This window comes from Tachysurus fulvidraco, chromosome 22 (genome assembly GCF_022655615.1).
Source record: "Tachysurus fulvidraco isolate hzauxx_2018 chromosome 22, HZAU_PFXX_2.0, whole genome shotgun sequence".
In the NCBI taxonomy this organism is placed as follows: Eukaryota; Metazoa; Chordata; class Actinopteri; order Siluriformes; family Bagridae; genus Tachysurus; species Tachysurus fulvidraco.
This window is the reverse complement of record NC_062539.1, coordinates 10142456-10158991: the sequence shown is the minus strand read 5'-3', so window position 1 is coordinate 10158991 and position 16536 is coordinate 10142456. Positions and strand designations below refer to the sequence as shown.

Genomic DNA, 16536 nt, shown 5'->3' with positions numbered 1-16536 from the left:
ACTTGCGGAGTTTATACCAAAAGGCATACGGGGAAATCTATAACGCCCAAATGTGGTCATCATAGAGGACTTGCAATCTAAGCAAATCTGCCAGAAAGAGTTCTTCATGTCTAGCACTGAAAATACAGTTGCTCCCGACATCTGGGATGCCACTTCCTCTACGCTGCGCATAGGGTGATGTGGTCTTTTTATGGCAGTGTTGAGATCTTTTGGGTTGATACACAGCCTGATTTCTTGTTCGCATGCGGACAACGTCATCAACTACGCGACGCTGTAGCGGTCGATCTGAGCTTGGCAGTATAAATAACGTTATGGAAATAAGACGCAAGAAAAGCATTAGTATGGATCCACAGTTGCCAAAATGAGATATGAGCTACAAAATGATCCTGCAGCTTATATGAAACCTATATGCGACATATATACGCATATATGCAGCATATATGCAGTATATATACGCATATATGCAGCATATATATTGCCATATATGTGCATATATGCAGCATATATGTGCATATATGCCACATATAGGTTTCATATATGCGCATATATCCACATATAGATTCTTTCCATGTGGGTTAGCCCGTTTTATTTAACATTAAGGAAATGTTGTACACTTTATTCTTCAAATGTTGTTGTGCTTTTCATGTGATGTGTATTTAATGTGATTCTTTACGCAGTGAACAACATATATTGGAGATTTTATCCTTTGTAAAGTGTATCTGGTTTTATGTTGGAGCTCATCGTGATGTGAGTGTTATTTTCCCTTATTTCACTCAAATGGTTGGTGGGTAATATAAAAATGTACTCATGTCATTTTGTTCTTTTTGTACAGTATTCACACTGCCGTATTGTGTTGGTATTGTTGCATTACTTGAAATTGTTTTATTTTCTATTTGTTTTTGCACTGAGATATAGCTTGTGTAGGCTGCTTTAGAAGAGGATTTCAATATTATGCCAAGAAAAACAGGCATTACAGCATCACATGTAATGTGTTAGTTGAACACGTATTAAGGTTTTTGGTCATGATAGGTGCCACAAACACATCCAAGAAGCTTTGAACATTCATTATTGATTTGAACTAAGAACAAAACTAAGCTAAGCAAAAACAATGAACACTGCCATCTGCAGGTGTAAATTTACATATATCACCGCAACATTTATTTATTAAACTACATACAGTTTTCCCTGTTTAACACGTTCCTAAGTTGCTGATATTCTTAGAAAAAGTAGAATTAAGTAAGAAAATCTGCTTGAACTATACATTAAGTGAAATTTACTGTGAAAATTTTATCCCTGAATTGAAGGTAACAGCTATTGTTATTATGGACCTTCCTCTGAAATAACCACAATCGTTTAATCAATGTTATACATAATATTAAATTGTTATAAACGCAGTGTGTTGATATGAACCTTAACTGAGGTTTAGTTCTTGCAATCACTGAGAGAAGGGCTAGGTATCGTTTTAAAACGTTTGGAAGTTTTTGGTTTTGGTGGAAATATTGCATTATCAAAGATATTAAAGCAAACCACAATGCCCTGATGAAACCTTTCTAATTATTATGTGTTTTGGTCATTATAATTTTGTGATGCAACATTTACAGGTATTCACCAGCAGATGCCGGCAACATATTAAAACTTCAAAATATTCAGTAGCTTTAGAGATTTTAATTATAATATTAGAGAGCCTAGGTTGAATTAAACAGAGTGATTATATGACAATTTGGATAGTGTGTGTGTATATATATATATATATATATATATATAGGACTGAATGATGTTGAGATAAGGGTTCTGCAGAATAAGGGTTCAGACACCATCCTGATGGTATTGCATGACAGATACATTTTTGTCTGCATTTCTCAGCATTGAGAACACAATTAATCATGACCTATTCTACAACTTCATTTACAGAAATGCAGCCAAAATCTTCACCTGCTTTACTGTTGCCTGCAGACACACATTATTGTACTGCTCTCCAGCCCTTCTGCAAATAAACTACCTCTTACTACAGCCAAATAGTTCAACTCATCAGTGCATAGCACCTGCTGCCATTTTTCTGCACACCAGTTCCTATGTTTTTGTGCATAGTTGAGTCCCTTTGCCTTGTTTCACAAGACAATTCTTTCACAAAGACAACTTCTCCGGACAGTAGATGGGTGTACCTAAGTCACACGCTGCATTAAGTTTCCTAGGCCAAACCGTGGAGGACCATAGACGCCACAGCACATCTTGAAACTGCTGTCAAATCTTTGCCAGGGAGAGACCTTGCTGATGCATTACGACTACTTTGTGTCTTGCCATGGTGTATGACCTGTGACATGAAACTGTAAATTATTTATAAACAACATGCTTTATTTTAATTTTGACAGTATAGCTACTTTTACTTAATTGCATTCCATTTACACCATAACAGGAACACACTACAATAAATTTTGAGAACTGATCACTGTTCATTTGCTGTATAGTATATATAACCTATTTACAGGGACAATTGTAAGAAAATAATCAATGTTATTCACATACATACGCTACAGTCTACAGCACACAGCCACAACAGAGACTGTTTTAATGCATGTTTTAAGTTCAGCAACAATTACAGCCTTACAGTATAAAAGAACTTTCATTACCCACTCTCTATACACTCTGCGTTTCTCAACAGGTCTTGCCAAGTTTTAGTAGTGTGATTGTCTACCTGATTAACAGATTTTGTTTGTTTTTCATGATTTGCCTTAGCCCTGTCTAGTTTATAATGTTTGATCATTACCTAAACCCTGCCTGTTTGTTGTATAAGATAATGCTGTATTTACTTGCATCTCCTGTCTAACACACAGCAAATCTGAACTGAACTGAACTAAACTGAACTGAATAGAATAGAATATGATAGAATACTCTTTACTGATTACTGTAAATGTTAATCTGTTATATCATGTTAATCTGTTATAAATGTTAATAAGTTATATCAAAGAAAATGTAATTAAAAACCTTAATAACTGAGCTATAAAACATAATAGGTGCATATGATTTTACACATACAATTATGTACAGTAACTAACATTACATTATTGAGGCACAGATGGCAAGAGCTTCACTCACAAAGATTGCTTAGCTACCAAGTTTCAGGGTAAGAGCTATGGGATAAAAAATTAGTGATTTACAGCGACACTCACACATTAGTGAAATATTTAGACAATACCAGAAGAGCAACAGTAGGTTGGTCTGTGCTACCTGCTGTGTCTGTGTCATGTTCATAGTTCCTGTTTTGTATCCATAGTTTGTGTTTAGACTCCTAAATCTGTGTTTGTGTTTTAACTCTAAATAAACCACTTGCATCCAACTCTTGAATCCCTGACAGACATTTTTGAAATGGTTTGTATGTATCTACATACAAGACGGACAATGTGCAGTAAACAATCCTGGACAGCATTGTATAATTATTTAAACTGAATAGACAATAATTACTTTAAAACAGAAAGTCTATTGCAATGTAGAATTAAGTGACATAAGAATAATAGAATAAAAAATATAAAAAAAATAATTATTATAATTATAAAAAAGTAATATATAAAATATTAAATAATATACTAGATTACAATATTACAGCAATATTATAAGAAATAAATAGAATATGGTCGGCCACCATAGGTGCCACGTTCCAATTTTTTTTAACACATCTAGTTATGAATTTAAGGAAATTTTGATCTGATCAACTCTGATTCATCTTCATCTGATTATAGTAAAATATACTGGGCTAGAACTGCCCAAAGAACTAGCCTAGTCAATCTAATACTTTAAAAGTGGACATTAGGTTATAAATGTTGTGTATAAACATCATTGATGACAATTGCTGCTTAATGTTCCTTTGGTAAACTATGGAACTAGAAAAAAATATGGACCAGAAACCAATAGTATATTTTCTATGTTTGCTATAATTTGAGAACACTATTTAGAATCTAAATGTTCAGCCCTTAAATCACATATTTTATTTAACTAAATTTAGAGTTTAAATAAAATCCTTATTTTTATAGTAGAAACTGTGCTCACGCCTAAACCCTTCATGCTGTCCTTCATGCAATAACCATTACGTTTCAACCATCATGTCTGAGTGACAGAGTCTAAAGAATGGATTTGCATAGACATGCGCGTGCGTAAAAAGCTCACCAAAGCGCAATCCGAGCGCCTCCAGCCACCGTGAGACGAGCAGCAAAAGCAGGCACCTGGAAAACGACACTGAAAAGCGGTTACTGAGAAGCGGAAAAAACGAGCTGGAAACTCACTAGTAAGTGGAAAGATTGCTGTATACATACCAGTCAAACTGAATCATGTTTTTGTCGTGAGATAATTAAAAGAAACGGATGATGTTGTGACCTTGCGTTGGTTAAGATGAAGGTATATATATAATATATAAAGGTGTCTGTAGGACTGCCTTTTTGTAATACTCTTGTAATACACATAAATAACACAACTCTAGTTTTTCAAATCATTTTTTATAAATGACTTTTGTATTAATGAATTTTATATTAGAGAGAACAGCTTTTAATATGAACGAGGGCAAGGCCTCCAGAGGATTCAGGAGTTATTTTTGAACAAATCTTTGCAAAATCTCATCCTCCAATATAATAATTCTTAATATAATTCTTAATATATGTTTACATATTTAATGTATATAGTGGATATAAATATTTTGCACAACCCTGTTAAAATTGCAGATTTATGTGATATAAAAAAAAATTAAACCAAGTTAAATCATGTTGGATCGTTGCTTTGCTATTACTTTTGTCATTCTGTGTATCGACTTTGCCTTGTCTTTCTTTCTTTTGAATTTTCCATTTTGATTTGATTGCCTTGCTGACTGCCTGTTCTGATTTTCTGAACTTGATTTGAGTTGTTTGATCTGTGGACTGTTCTAAAATGACCTCCAAGTTATTCAGATTGGCTTCCGGGGGTTCCTTACAGAATACTTTGCCTACTAATATGTATCCAGCAGTGTTATTATGGCTTGTGGCTTAACAAGGTGAACTCCTGCCGGCCTACCAGGAGCTACTAACAGCGCTACAAAACGACAACGAGTTCGAGGTTGATGCCTCCAGCTAGGATATATAGTGGCCGTATTATTTCAACACCATGGAAACCCTGTTAAACTCTTCCCATGTGCCTACTATTTTAGGAAACTAACCCAGGCTTAGTCAAACTACGATGTGGGTAGCCGGGAACTTCTATTAATCAAAGCTCAAAGGACTGAGAACCTCCCTCATGAGTGTCCATCCACAAAACAGTATGTACCTACACCCCTGAGGCAGAAAACTAACCAGTGTGTACCCCTCCCTATACTAGTACATCCATGGTCCCACATAGATTTTGTCACAGACCTTATTACCTCTCACGGGTACACAGACATCTTAATCATAATAGAGCACTTTTCTAAGGCCTGCAGACCGGTGCCCCTCAAGGGACATCAAACAGTTAATGGACATCACTCAGTAATGGAGATGGCCACAGCACTGTTTCACAACTTCTTTTAAAATAATGGCATTCTAGAAGATATTGTGTCACACACCAGGGAGCTCAGTTCACGTCAAGTTCGTTGTTCTTGACTGCTCATACTGCAGTCAAGAACAACACCTAGTTGGGTTCCATTACCTGGGCTGAATAGGTGCTGAACTTGCTAAATCATTCCTTGACTGGCCTCACACCCTTCCAGTGTAATCTGGGTTACCAACCTCCCCTGTTTCCTTGGTCCGGTGAGTTGACGGAGCTGCTGACCCTGGACGAGTGGTTTCAACAAAGCCAGGCCCATGTGGTAAAGTGCTCATGTTTATCTTCAGACTATCATCAGGCACCAACGTGTACAGTCCGACCATCATGTCCGAACTCATCCACCTCCCAACTGGGATAAAGGGTATGACTCTCCACCAAGAACCTTAAACTAAAATGACCATGTCATGAACTCAGTCCCAGGTACATCGGACTTTTATGGTTTAGGTTTTATGGCAAGTCAACCCAGTCACTTATGGACTCCCCTCCAGCTACTGCATCTCACCTTTATTCCATTTCTCCCTCATCAAGTCAGCCCATGACCATCCTGACACCAAAATGGGCACCGTTATCCTACTACCCTTGCTGTAAATTAAGGGGGTGCCTGCCTAGGAAGTCCATGCTATTCTAGACTCCCACCGGAGGAAAAACCAACTTAGTACTTATTTGAATGGAATGTTATGGTCCAGAGGAAAGATCTTGGGTTAACTATCATGACATCCTGGACCCTCCGCTTTGTGACAAGTTTAACAGGAACCATCCTGACAATCCCTTCATAACCAAGCTCACACTACCGCTCAGCATGAATTATTATTTATTATTATTATTATTTACATGCCACTTCTCTAGGCAAAGTATTTTTTACATTGGACAATAGATTTTATTTTGAATGTGATACATTGTTGTCACCGGGAGTGCCAACTACCTGCCAGATATTCCTGTAGCTGCATTAATGTTGCCATAATATATATATATATATATATATATATATATATATATATATATATATATATATATATATATATATATATGCTAAAATGTTACAAAGCAGCTTCACAGAAACATACAAATTCAGGATATATATTTTAAATGTATAACCTTAGTCTCATAATGCAATCCAGATGTGACCTGGATTTAACCTGGGAATTCATTTTATTTTTAATATGATGTCTGTTTTGTTGAAGTTACTGTGTGCTAATGGAGACTTTAGTGCAAAGCTGTTCATGGTTTCATGAAAACCATCTTCATGGTTTCAAAGTGGTATCCTGTACATAACTGTTCATCCTCAGTAGCAGATTTTGATTCCCAAAATAAGAGAGCTCCAACCAGAAAAAGGGCAGTAGGTAACACAGACATGAGGGCATCCTGGGAAATAAAGCAGCCAGCCACTTCAAAAAACCTGAGTGAAATTGTGAGTTGGCCGAGACAGCAATCATCACAATTCATCAAAACCCTCTATATTTACACACCCATCCCATACATGCTTTGTAAGATCTGTGCACACATATGCAACCAGATTATTGTACATTTTTCTTCTTAATTATTTCTATTTGTTTTTTACTTGGATTTAATTGTTGCTAGTGTTCATCATGTTAAAGCTGGAGAAAGAATTGAATGATTTATCGTTGTTTAATTTTTACATCACTGAATCCTCCAAATTTTACCAGGGGTGTGTAGATGTTTTACAGTCACTGTAAGTAAGATTTGTCATTGTTCTTTGTTAGACAAACAAATGTATTATGAACAATATTCTGTTTATATTTTATCTATTGAACTGAGTTACCAATATACAACTAGATTTGTAAAGTTTCGTCGCAACAAACTTTGATGTTGGCTTTGACGGTGCAAGTATTCGCAAAGGCCGGTGCATTTTGGAGGCGAGTGGACAGAAAGATTGTGAAAGCTACTGGACCACTAGGGTGCCAATACTTTTGGAGGTGAGCGGACATGAGCATGTGACGTCATCCGAATATCTGTGAGGTAGTTCCCCTCATTGTGCTGAGTGTTTTGAGATGTAACATGTCCATGTTGTGCAAATTTTTAATTTTCACGTGATGTCACGTGACCTCACGTGATGTCACGTGACATAACCATAATACCCGTGGGGCAGTTCCTCTCATTGTGCTGAGTGTTTTAATATGTCACATGTCCATGTTGTGCAAATTTTTAATTTTCACATGACATCACGTGACGTGGCCAGAATACCAGTGGGACAGTTCCCCTTATTGTGTTGAGTGTTTTGATATGTCACATGTCCATGTTGTGCAAATTTTTGATTTCGCTTGTTTTGGGGGCAGGGCTACACGTGGCGTCACGTGACGTGACCAGAATACCCGTGGGGCAGTTCCCCTCATTGTGCTGAGTGCTTTGATATGTCACATGTCCATGTTGTGCAAATTTTTGATTTCGCTTGTTTTGGGGGCGGGGCTACACGTGACGTCATGTGGTGTCGAGTGACGTCACCAGAATACCCGGTGGGGTGCCAATACTTTTGGCAAAAAGTGGCTACTGAGGGTTTGTACATTTCATGTCAATACTGCAGTCATTATGGGATTCTACTTATTATACTGCATAGAACAGTACGTGCAATTCTTAATGTTGGATGTATTGTGTGTGTGAGAGCTTAGAGGAATTTTCGAAATTCCCTATTCAAGTCTATGGGATGTTCGACCGTCGACTACGGGAAAACCAAAAATTCAGTAGGAACTCCGGAATAAAAACTTCGTCCGGAGTAAGGTCCTAAAGAACCTGTCCGAGCTCGGTGTAAATCGCTCAAAAACTTGCTAAGTTATAAACCTCAAAAGTTTCTAATGGAAGTCTATGGGGAAAAAAGGCCACTTTGAGCTTCTGTACCGGGAATGCCGGAATTCCGATCGCTTAGAAAAATAGGAGCAACAAACTTCAGACCAGCGTCTACAACATATCCGAATTTGGTGCATGTGGCTCGAACGCCCTAGGCCGCATTTTTTTAAATAAATCTTTGTCTAAGAATAATAATAATAATAATAATAATAATAATAATAATAATAATAATAATAATAATAATAATAATAAGCTTATAATGGAACTCAGAATGTTGGCTTCTACAAAGCTAACATAATAATAATAATAATAATAATAATAATAATAATAATAATAATAATAATAATAATAATAATAATGAGCTTATAACAGAAATCAGAATGTTGGCTTCTACAAAGCCAACATAATAATAATAAGCTTATAACGGAAATCAGAATGTTGGCTTCTACAAAGCCAACATAATAATAATAATAAGCTTATAACGGAAATCAGAATGTTGGCTTCTACAAAGCCAACATAATAATAAGCTTATAACGGAAATCAGAATGTTGGCTTCTACAAAGCCAAAATAATAATAATATTAATAATAAGCTTATAACGGAAATCAGAATGTTGGCTTCTACAAAGCCAACATAATAATAATAATAATAATAATAATAATAATAATAATAAGAATAATAAGAATAATAAGAATAATAAGAATAATAATAAGAAGAAGCTTATAACGGAAATCAGAATGTTGGCTACTACAAGCCAACATAATAATGATAATAAGCTTATAACGGAAATCAGAATGTTGGCTTCTACAAAGCCAACATAATGATGTTGATTAATTTAACATTCTGCAGGCCAACACAATATGATGTACAGTACTGCTTATTTAATACTGGTCATTTATAAATTCATATATAATCTACAGTTAATTGTCAATGTTAATTAAATTCGTTGGCGTAGTGCTATATACAACTAAGAGGAGCCAAGAGACATGCAAACATGCCAAGAGAACTCTGCTTATATATATAATTTATATCTATAGTATGTAATTTTCCTTCTAATCTTCTGAGACAACTCTCTCCTTATCCGTCTGTGGCCCATGTTCAGTGTGGTGCACACAAGGATACCAAACAGCACAGAGACTACTTTTAATCCTTTATAAATAGGCAGACTGAATGATTACAAGTTTGAAAACAGATGTGATGCTAAGACACTTTAGTTTAAAATGTCCATTTGGTCAAATTATTATTATTATTATTATTATTATTATTATTATTATTATTATTATTATTATTATTATTATTAGTAGTAGTAGTAGTAGTAGTAGTATTAGTATTAGTATTATTATTATCTTTACTAGGGGTGCCATCATTTTTGTCAAGGCCAGTTTCACTAGATTTTTTTTAATGCTAATTTAATTTAATAATAGTTTCCAGTTATTTCAGTGACCATTGTGAGTTTTTTTTCTTTAATGGAAGGGTACCAACAAAATTGTCCATGTGTCTAAGTAGAAGGGATTATTAAATTAACAAAAAAGCCTATTTTAGGTGCTGTGTTTCTTTTTAGGTGTCCATGCCCAGTGATCAAATACCATACATTTCTCCTAAAAATATATTTTAAGAAATACATACAAAAGAATCACTGTTGGAATCTGAACCACATGTATCTAGTACTTGTTCTGTTGTCTGGTACTTGTTCTGTTCCTGAAAAACTTGCAGTCTTCTGGGGTTAAATACATTATTAGTTGTTGTCATAAAAAATAAATAAAACAAAACTGATTTCATTATTCCCAAAAAAGTATGATTACACAAAATCATATGCTCAAATACTGCGATTGAGAGTATTATTTTTCCACAGCAAAAGAGTGTGTGTGTGTGTGTGTGTGTGTGTGTGTGTGTGTGTGTGTGTGTGTGTGTGTGTGTGTGTGTGTGTGAGACACATTTAAACTGTGTGCAGTAAATCTCAGTAAGCGGACTAACTGTTCAGGTAGCAGATGTTGGCCACTTACATGAGAGGACATGAAGGCCATTAGCAGACAACAAACTCTGCTGATTAGCAAATATGTGCACTGCACACACACACACACACACACACACACACACACACACACACACACACACACACACACACACACACACAGACAAACCAAGATAGACTCTATTTACTATTTTTAAAAACATAGTATGTCTATTTGAGGTCTGTCTTAAAATATGTATGGGTATCTAAAAACATGTGGATATCTATTTCATTAAGTACATTTTATCAAGTAGCAGTGCTAGGTGCCAGCACACAACATCCTAGATTCCTTAAACTCCCTGCAACCATCAGCACTCCCTTTTTCTCAGTCATTGGCTGTTCAATTATGGGATGTGGTAGCTCAGTGGTTAAGGTGTTGGGCTACTGATCGGAAGTTCATGGGTTCGAACCCCAGGTCCACCAAGCTGCCACTGCTGGGCCCCTGAGCAAGGCCCTTAACCCTCAGTTGCTTGTCACTCTGGATAAGGGTGTCTGCTAAATGTCGTAAATGTAATTAACATTTACCTGTTCCCCTTTTTTAGTGTTTTCTGAAAAGACCTGCTGTTTTGGAGATGCTGGGACCCACACATTTCCTGGTCCCAAGTTACATCCTTACACTTTTCACTTAATATGTCACATGTCACCCCAGCCATTTTAATGAGTTTAATATTATTTATATCACCTATGTGTTTAGATAGATAGATAGATAGATAGATAGATAGATAGATAGATAGATAGATAGATAGATAGATAGATAGATAGATAGATAGATAGAAACACAGACACAAATGTATTTCCACAGCTGCCTTTTGTTTTGCAAATGATTAACTTGTACCGCCTTCTGGTTGCGTGGCAACATGTATGTGTGTTTGTGTCTTTTAGTCTGTGTATGTGTGTCTCTAAGGGAAGTTCAGAGATAGACATTTTATGGTGGAGAACCCTGTCTGATGAAGAAACTGTGCTTATTAGCTTTGATGTGTGGTGTGAGTTCAGTAACCATGTTTCTTAACTGTGGAGCAGCACAGTGAAACTATTTGTTCAATATACTTGATAAAAATCTTTATGAACTCTTTGACTGAGTGAATTTGACAATTCATTATGCATAATTCTAATTCTGTTTTCCAACAACCTCTCAAAAAACTGCAATTAACTAGACCCTAGGCTTATTTAATTAATTGTTAAACAATATCTTACATGAAACACTGTTGAGTGGCATCTGAATGAGGGTCTAAGGCAGGGGTTCGGAAACCTTAAACACTCAAAGAGCCATTTGGACCCGTTACCCACAGAAAAAAAACACAGGGAGCCACAAAACACCTCTTGATATGATGATTACAAGACATGTTGAGTATGAATTCAGGGTAGATGTGAATAAGTGTGAGAATGTTTTTGTAAATGGTGCCAAGTAAAAGACTAGTATACTATTATTGTTTGCATCAACTGCTCCCGAGATCAGATCAAATGCATAAGATAAAGTGCTTATTGAACATTAATGAATGGATGGATAGATGGATTAATGAATTAATTATATGTATTTTTATGATCACTTATGGATGATAAACAACTGCAGTACTTGCATGTCTGTGTGCAGGAATATGCCAGGTTTAAGAAACCGTGACACATGGGCTCCACTGCTGCTGAAGAGCTCTCATATTACGTCTTGTGCCAATGGCTACTCGCTGGGAATAACAGCATGTTTGACATATGTTAACACTGACCCAAAACCTGTGGAAGGTAAACACACATATCCACACTTACCCCTGCTAAGAAATAAATATTTGATATTTGGCCACTGGCAATGTTACTGTATATTGTAATTGAATAATAAATTAAATAAATAAATAATTGAAAAATAATCTCAAACTGTTTTCAAATGTTTAATACTTGGTTGCAAATCCATAGCAGCCAATGACTGAATTCTGGAACACAGTGGCAGCACTAGACTGGGTTTCTTATCTTTTGAGCTTTTGGCATGCCTTTACTGCAACTCCAGTTCTGACTTCTTTTTTGGCCAATTTGGCCTTCAGTTTTTCTATTAGCAAATAACATATACAAATATACAATGGATATAAAATGTGTAAACACTTATATCATTATAATAATCTGCTTATTATAATCTGCTCAAATAATTAAATTTCTTTGTATAGTGCTTTTAACAATGGACATTGTCTCAAAGCAGCTTTACAGAAGTTTAGATACAGAATAAAAAATGTAAAGTTTTAAAATCAAGTTACTATTTATCTTTAACATTTATCCCTGATGAGCAAGGCTGAGGTCATAGTCATGGTGGCAAGGGGGGAAAAAACCCTGAGAGAATATGAGGAAGAAACCTTGAGAGGAACTAAACTCAGAAAGGAACCCATCCTCGTTTGGGTAACACTAAACAGTAAATATTGTAAATACAAATAATGTCCTTTATACAACAGTTTGTTTGTTGACCCTTTCTAGGCTGATAATGTACCCCAAGAAAGAGATTTTCCGCTATTAATCACATTTTTCACCTTTGACAAACAGCTGATATTGCAGGAGACATTTCAAAGGAGGGAGAGTAAATGAAAATCTCAATGTAGGCAATGAAACATTATGTTTGCATACAAGCAGTCAGAGCAAACAAATCAAAATTATAAAGCAAAAATTGTGGTTAAAAGTCAGGCAAAGATCAGGCAATGTACAACAGATGCAACACAGGCAATTCAATTATAAATCAATTAGCATAACTGATAGAGAACAGTGTCAAAAAAGGGGTTCACTGTGATTGACTTGGCAGCAGCCAAATGTCCAATTGCTTTTAGGACCATATAAACAAGTGCTGTAATTCATACACTTAACAATTTCAATGCCAGTACCCTCAAATTAGAAAGGAAAGCCTCAAATTAAGTGGATGGAAATAAACAACAGGGCATGTGGATTATGCTGCAACACATTTCCCAATGTGGTCTGTTTTTCTTTTGTGATACAGGAGTGTTTCTGTACCCACTGAGTGAGCAGGAAGTGGTGGTGGGATTTGAGGCAGTTATTTCTGGAAGGCTTCTGAGTGTGGAGGTCCAGAGTCGAGGGTATCTGGAAGACTGCTGCCCTGACTGCTGCCCAGGGCCAGGAATTCGTGGGAAAGAGTGGGCCTGCTGTGGTGGGACAGGTTATGACATACAGTGTTCCAACGGTGAGACACACACTTTCACACACACAGACAGTACTTCAGGGCTACATTGTTGTGGAAAAACTCGAATACTGTAAATTTTAACTTAGATTCTGGTAGAAGCAAAGACAAAGACCACCATATTTTTCACTGGTAAATATACCTAATCTGTCTCTCATGTACATAAACGAATGGTGAGATGCAATCTTTATACCATTATGTTACATTTAATATCTTATAAATCCATATGCCTATCACATTCTGAACAACAGTCTATAAAAGTGTACTTATATTAGTTATTAATGTTTCACATTATGTCTGTTGATGACAAGCAGTTATTACCTTATATGGGAATGTATAGTTTCTAGAAAGCATTTTGCAGCACTGAAATGTATGGCCACTGGATAACTACAGGCATAACTTAAAGATATATAACTGCTGCTGGTACTCCTTTGTCCAGATATACTCTGGGTTTGCTAGAGCACTAATAAGACTGTTCAGGGCTGGCAAAAATTTAAGGGTAAATTTTTCTACAGCAGGTAGAATCTTTTTGGATTTTTGAGACCCTTGGGTTTTATATCCATAGATGAATATAAGACTATAGAGTAAAATTTCACCTTTTATTTCCTGATTTAAATCTACATGTGTTAAAACAACAAACAAACTAACATAAAGACCAAATCTGTGAGAGGAAGCAAGCTACTAAAGCTGAGAAAAAGGGAAAAATGATCAGAGCCATTATACTGTACCACTATTGGGCATAGCGACTATAACCATTTGGTCCTGAAAAAAGAAAGAAACCACTGGTATACTAACAATCAGACACCAACTAATTCACCCAAAGAAAACAACAGCAGTTTATTACAGAAAAAGGAGGCAGAGAAAACAGTGAAACAGTGCTTTATTTACAAGATGGTGGTTCAGAAAAAGAGTAAAATTAAAATGCATTGAGAGATCTCCAGCTCTCATAGCAGCAGGGAGAAGCAGCGAGGCAGAACCCAGGGAGCATTGTAAGGAAGCATCATCGTTCAGCTCTCATTGGTGGTATCTGAAGAGCAGAGAGAGAAATGTACAGTAGGAGCGAACATAAGAGACTTTAACAAATCTTAACTGTTGATAAATCCATGATATGTGTAAAATCACCAAACATTTTATTTACGCCAAAATGTTTGTTATTTTGTTGTTATAAATTTATTTTATTTAGGTCATCTGCTGCTGGATGAAGATCTGGAGAGGACCAACTTCATCACAGGCATAGGGATCATTTCTCCCATGGAGGTGGTGTCTATTGTCATCAGTACCACCCTGGAACTTTCCACTTTAAAAAATGGAGCTATACATCTGATATACCCTACAGTGCTCACACCCATTGTAAGAGGTGTAAAAGAAGGGAGATCAAATGAAACAAGGTGAACGTTTAATTATTTGTTGTTATCGTTGTTGTTTTGTTTTTTCACTTTTAGCTTATCTTACTATGTGTAAATAAGTTACACTTTTTATTATAAATTATTGCCACATAACAAGTATATGACTAGGTAGTAGTAAAAGTAATGAACATTGTTAGGTATGTGCATCCAGAAATCAAAAAAATAACTTTTTCCACAATGGCAATTATTCAAGTTTAAAGTGATGTATTAAAATAATTAAAGAGTTCCAGCAGCAGTTTCCTGAATTTCTCATTTTATTATTCTCATCAAATTCAAATCAGATTGCAACATCTATTAATTTGTGAGCAGTGAATTAACTAAAATCAATATCAGTATCATCACATATCTAACTGTATACACACGGACAAAATTGTTGGTACCCTTTGGTCAATGAAAGAAAAAATCTCAATGGTCACAGAAAAAACTTTAATCTGACTAAAGTAATAATAAATAAAAATTCTATGAATGTTAATCAATGAAAGTCAGACATTGCTTTTCAACCATGCATCAACGGAATTATTTAAAAAAAATACTCATGGAACAGGCCTAGACAAAAATGATGGTACCCCTAACTTAATATTTTGTTGCACAAACTTTTGAGGCAATCACTGCAATCAGAAGATTCCTGTAACTGTCAATGAGACTTCTGCACCTCTCAGCAGGTATTTTGGCCCACTCCTCATGAGCAAACTGCTCCAGTTGTTTCCGGTTTGAAGGGTGTCTTTTCCAGACGGCATGTTTCAGCTCCTTCAAAAGATGCTCAATAGGATCAGGGCTCATAGACGGCCATTTTAGAATAGTCCAATGTTTTCCTCTTAGCCATACTTGACTGTGTTTTTAGCTGTGTGTTTTGGGTCATTGTCCTGTTGCAAGACCCATGACCTGCGACTGAGACCAAACTTTGACACTGGCCAGCACATTTCTCTCTAGAATACCTTGATAGTCTTCAGATTTCATTGTACCCTGCACAGATTCAAGACACCCTGTGCCAGATGCAGCAAAGCAGCCCCAGAACATAACAGAGCCTCCTCCATGTTTCACAGTAGGGACAGTGTTCTTTTCTTGATATGCTTCATTTTTCTATCTGTGAACATAGAGCTGATATGCCTTGGCAAAAAGTTCCATTTTTGTCTCATCTGTCCATAGGACATTCTCCCAGAAGCTTTGTGGCTTGTCAACATGTAGTTTGGCATATACCAGTCTAGCTTTTTTATGATTTGTTTTCAAAAATGGTGTCCTCCTTGGTCGTCTTCCATGTAGTCCACTTTGGCTCAAACAAGGACGGATGGTACGATTGACACTGATGTTCCCTGAGCATGAAGTTCACCTTGGATCTCTTTAGAAGTCTTTCTGGGCTCTTTTGTTACCATTCGGATTATCCGTCTCTTTGATTTGTCATCAATTTTTCCTGTGGCCACGTCCAGGGAGGTTGGCTACAACCCATTGGATCTTAAATTTCTGTATATGTGCAACTGTATTCACAGAAACATCTAGCTGCTTGGAGATGGTCTTATAGCCTTTACCTTTATCATGCTTGTCTATAATTTTCTTTCCTGAGAGATCTCTTTCCTTCCCTTCCTCTGGTCCATGTTGAGTGTGGTCCACACAATGTCGCCAGACAACACAGCG

At 36.2% G+C, this 16536-nt stretch overlaps 1 protein-coding gene and 1 long non-coding RNA gene across 2 annotated transcripts in view; both read left to right on the top strand.

Moving 5' to 3' along the window:
* The first annotated feature begins 334 nt into the window (after positions 1 to 334).
* On the top strand, positions 335 to 3318 carry LOC125139978. Its single transcript, XR_007139164.1, has 3 exons — positions 335 to 570; positions 678 to 747; positions 1912 to 3318. It is a non-coding gene; the product is annotated as an uncharacterized LOC125139978 (long non-coding RNA).
* An 858-nt stretch (positions 3319 to 4176) lies between these two features.
* vwa5b2 (von Willebrand factor A domain containing 5B2) overlaps positions 4177 to 16536 on the top strand; it is a 69465-nt gene continuing 57105 nt past the window's right edge. The window contains exons 1-4 of the mRNA XM_027143268.2: positions 4177 to 4276; positions 11936 to 12078; positions 13304 to 13504; positions 14685 to 14889. Coding sequence (XP_026999069.1) covers positions 11940 to 12078; positions 13304 to 13504; positions 14685 to 14889 — 545 coding nt within the window. The 5' untranslated portion in view covers positions 4177 to 4276; positions 11936 to 11939. The remainder of the gene's footprint in view (positions 4277 to 11935; positions 12079 to 13303; positions 13505 to 14684; positions 14890 to 16536) is intronic.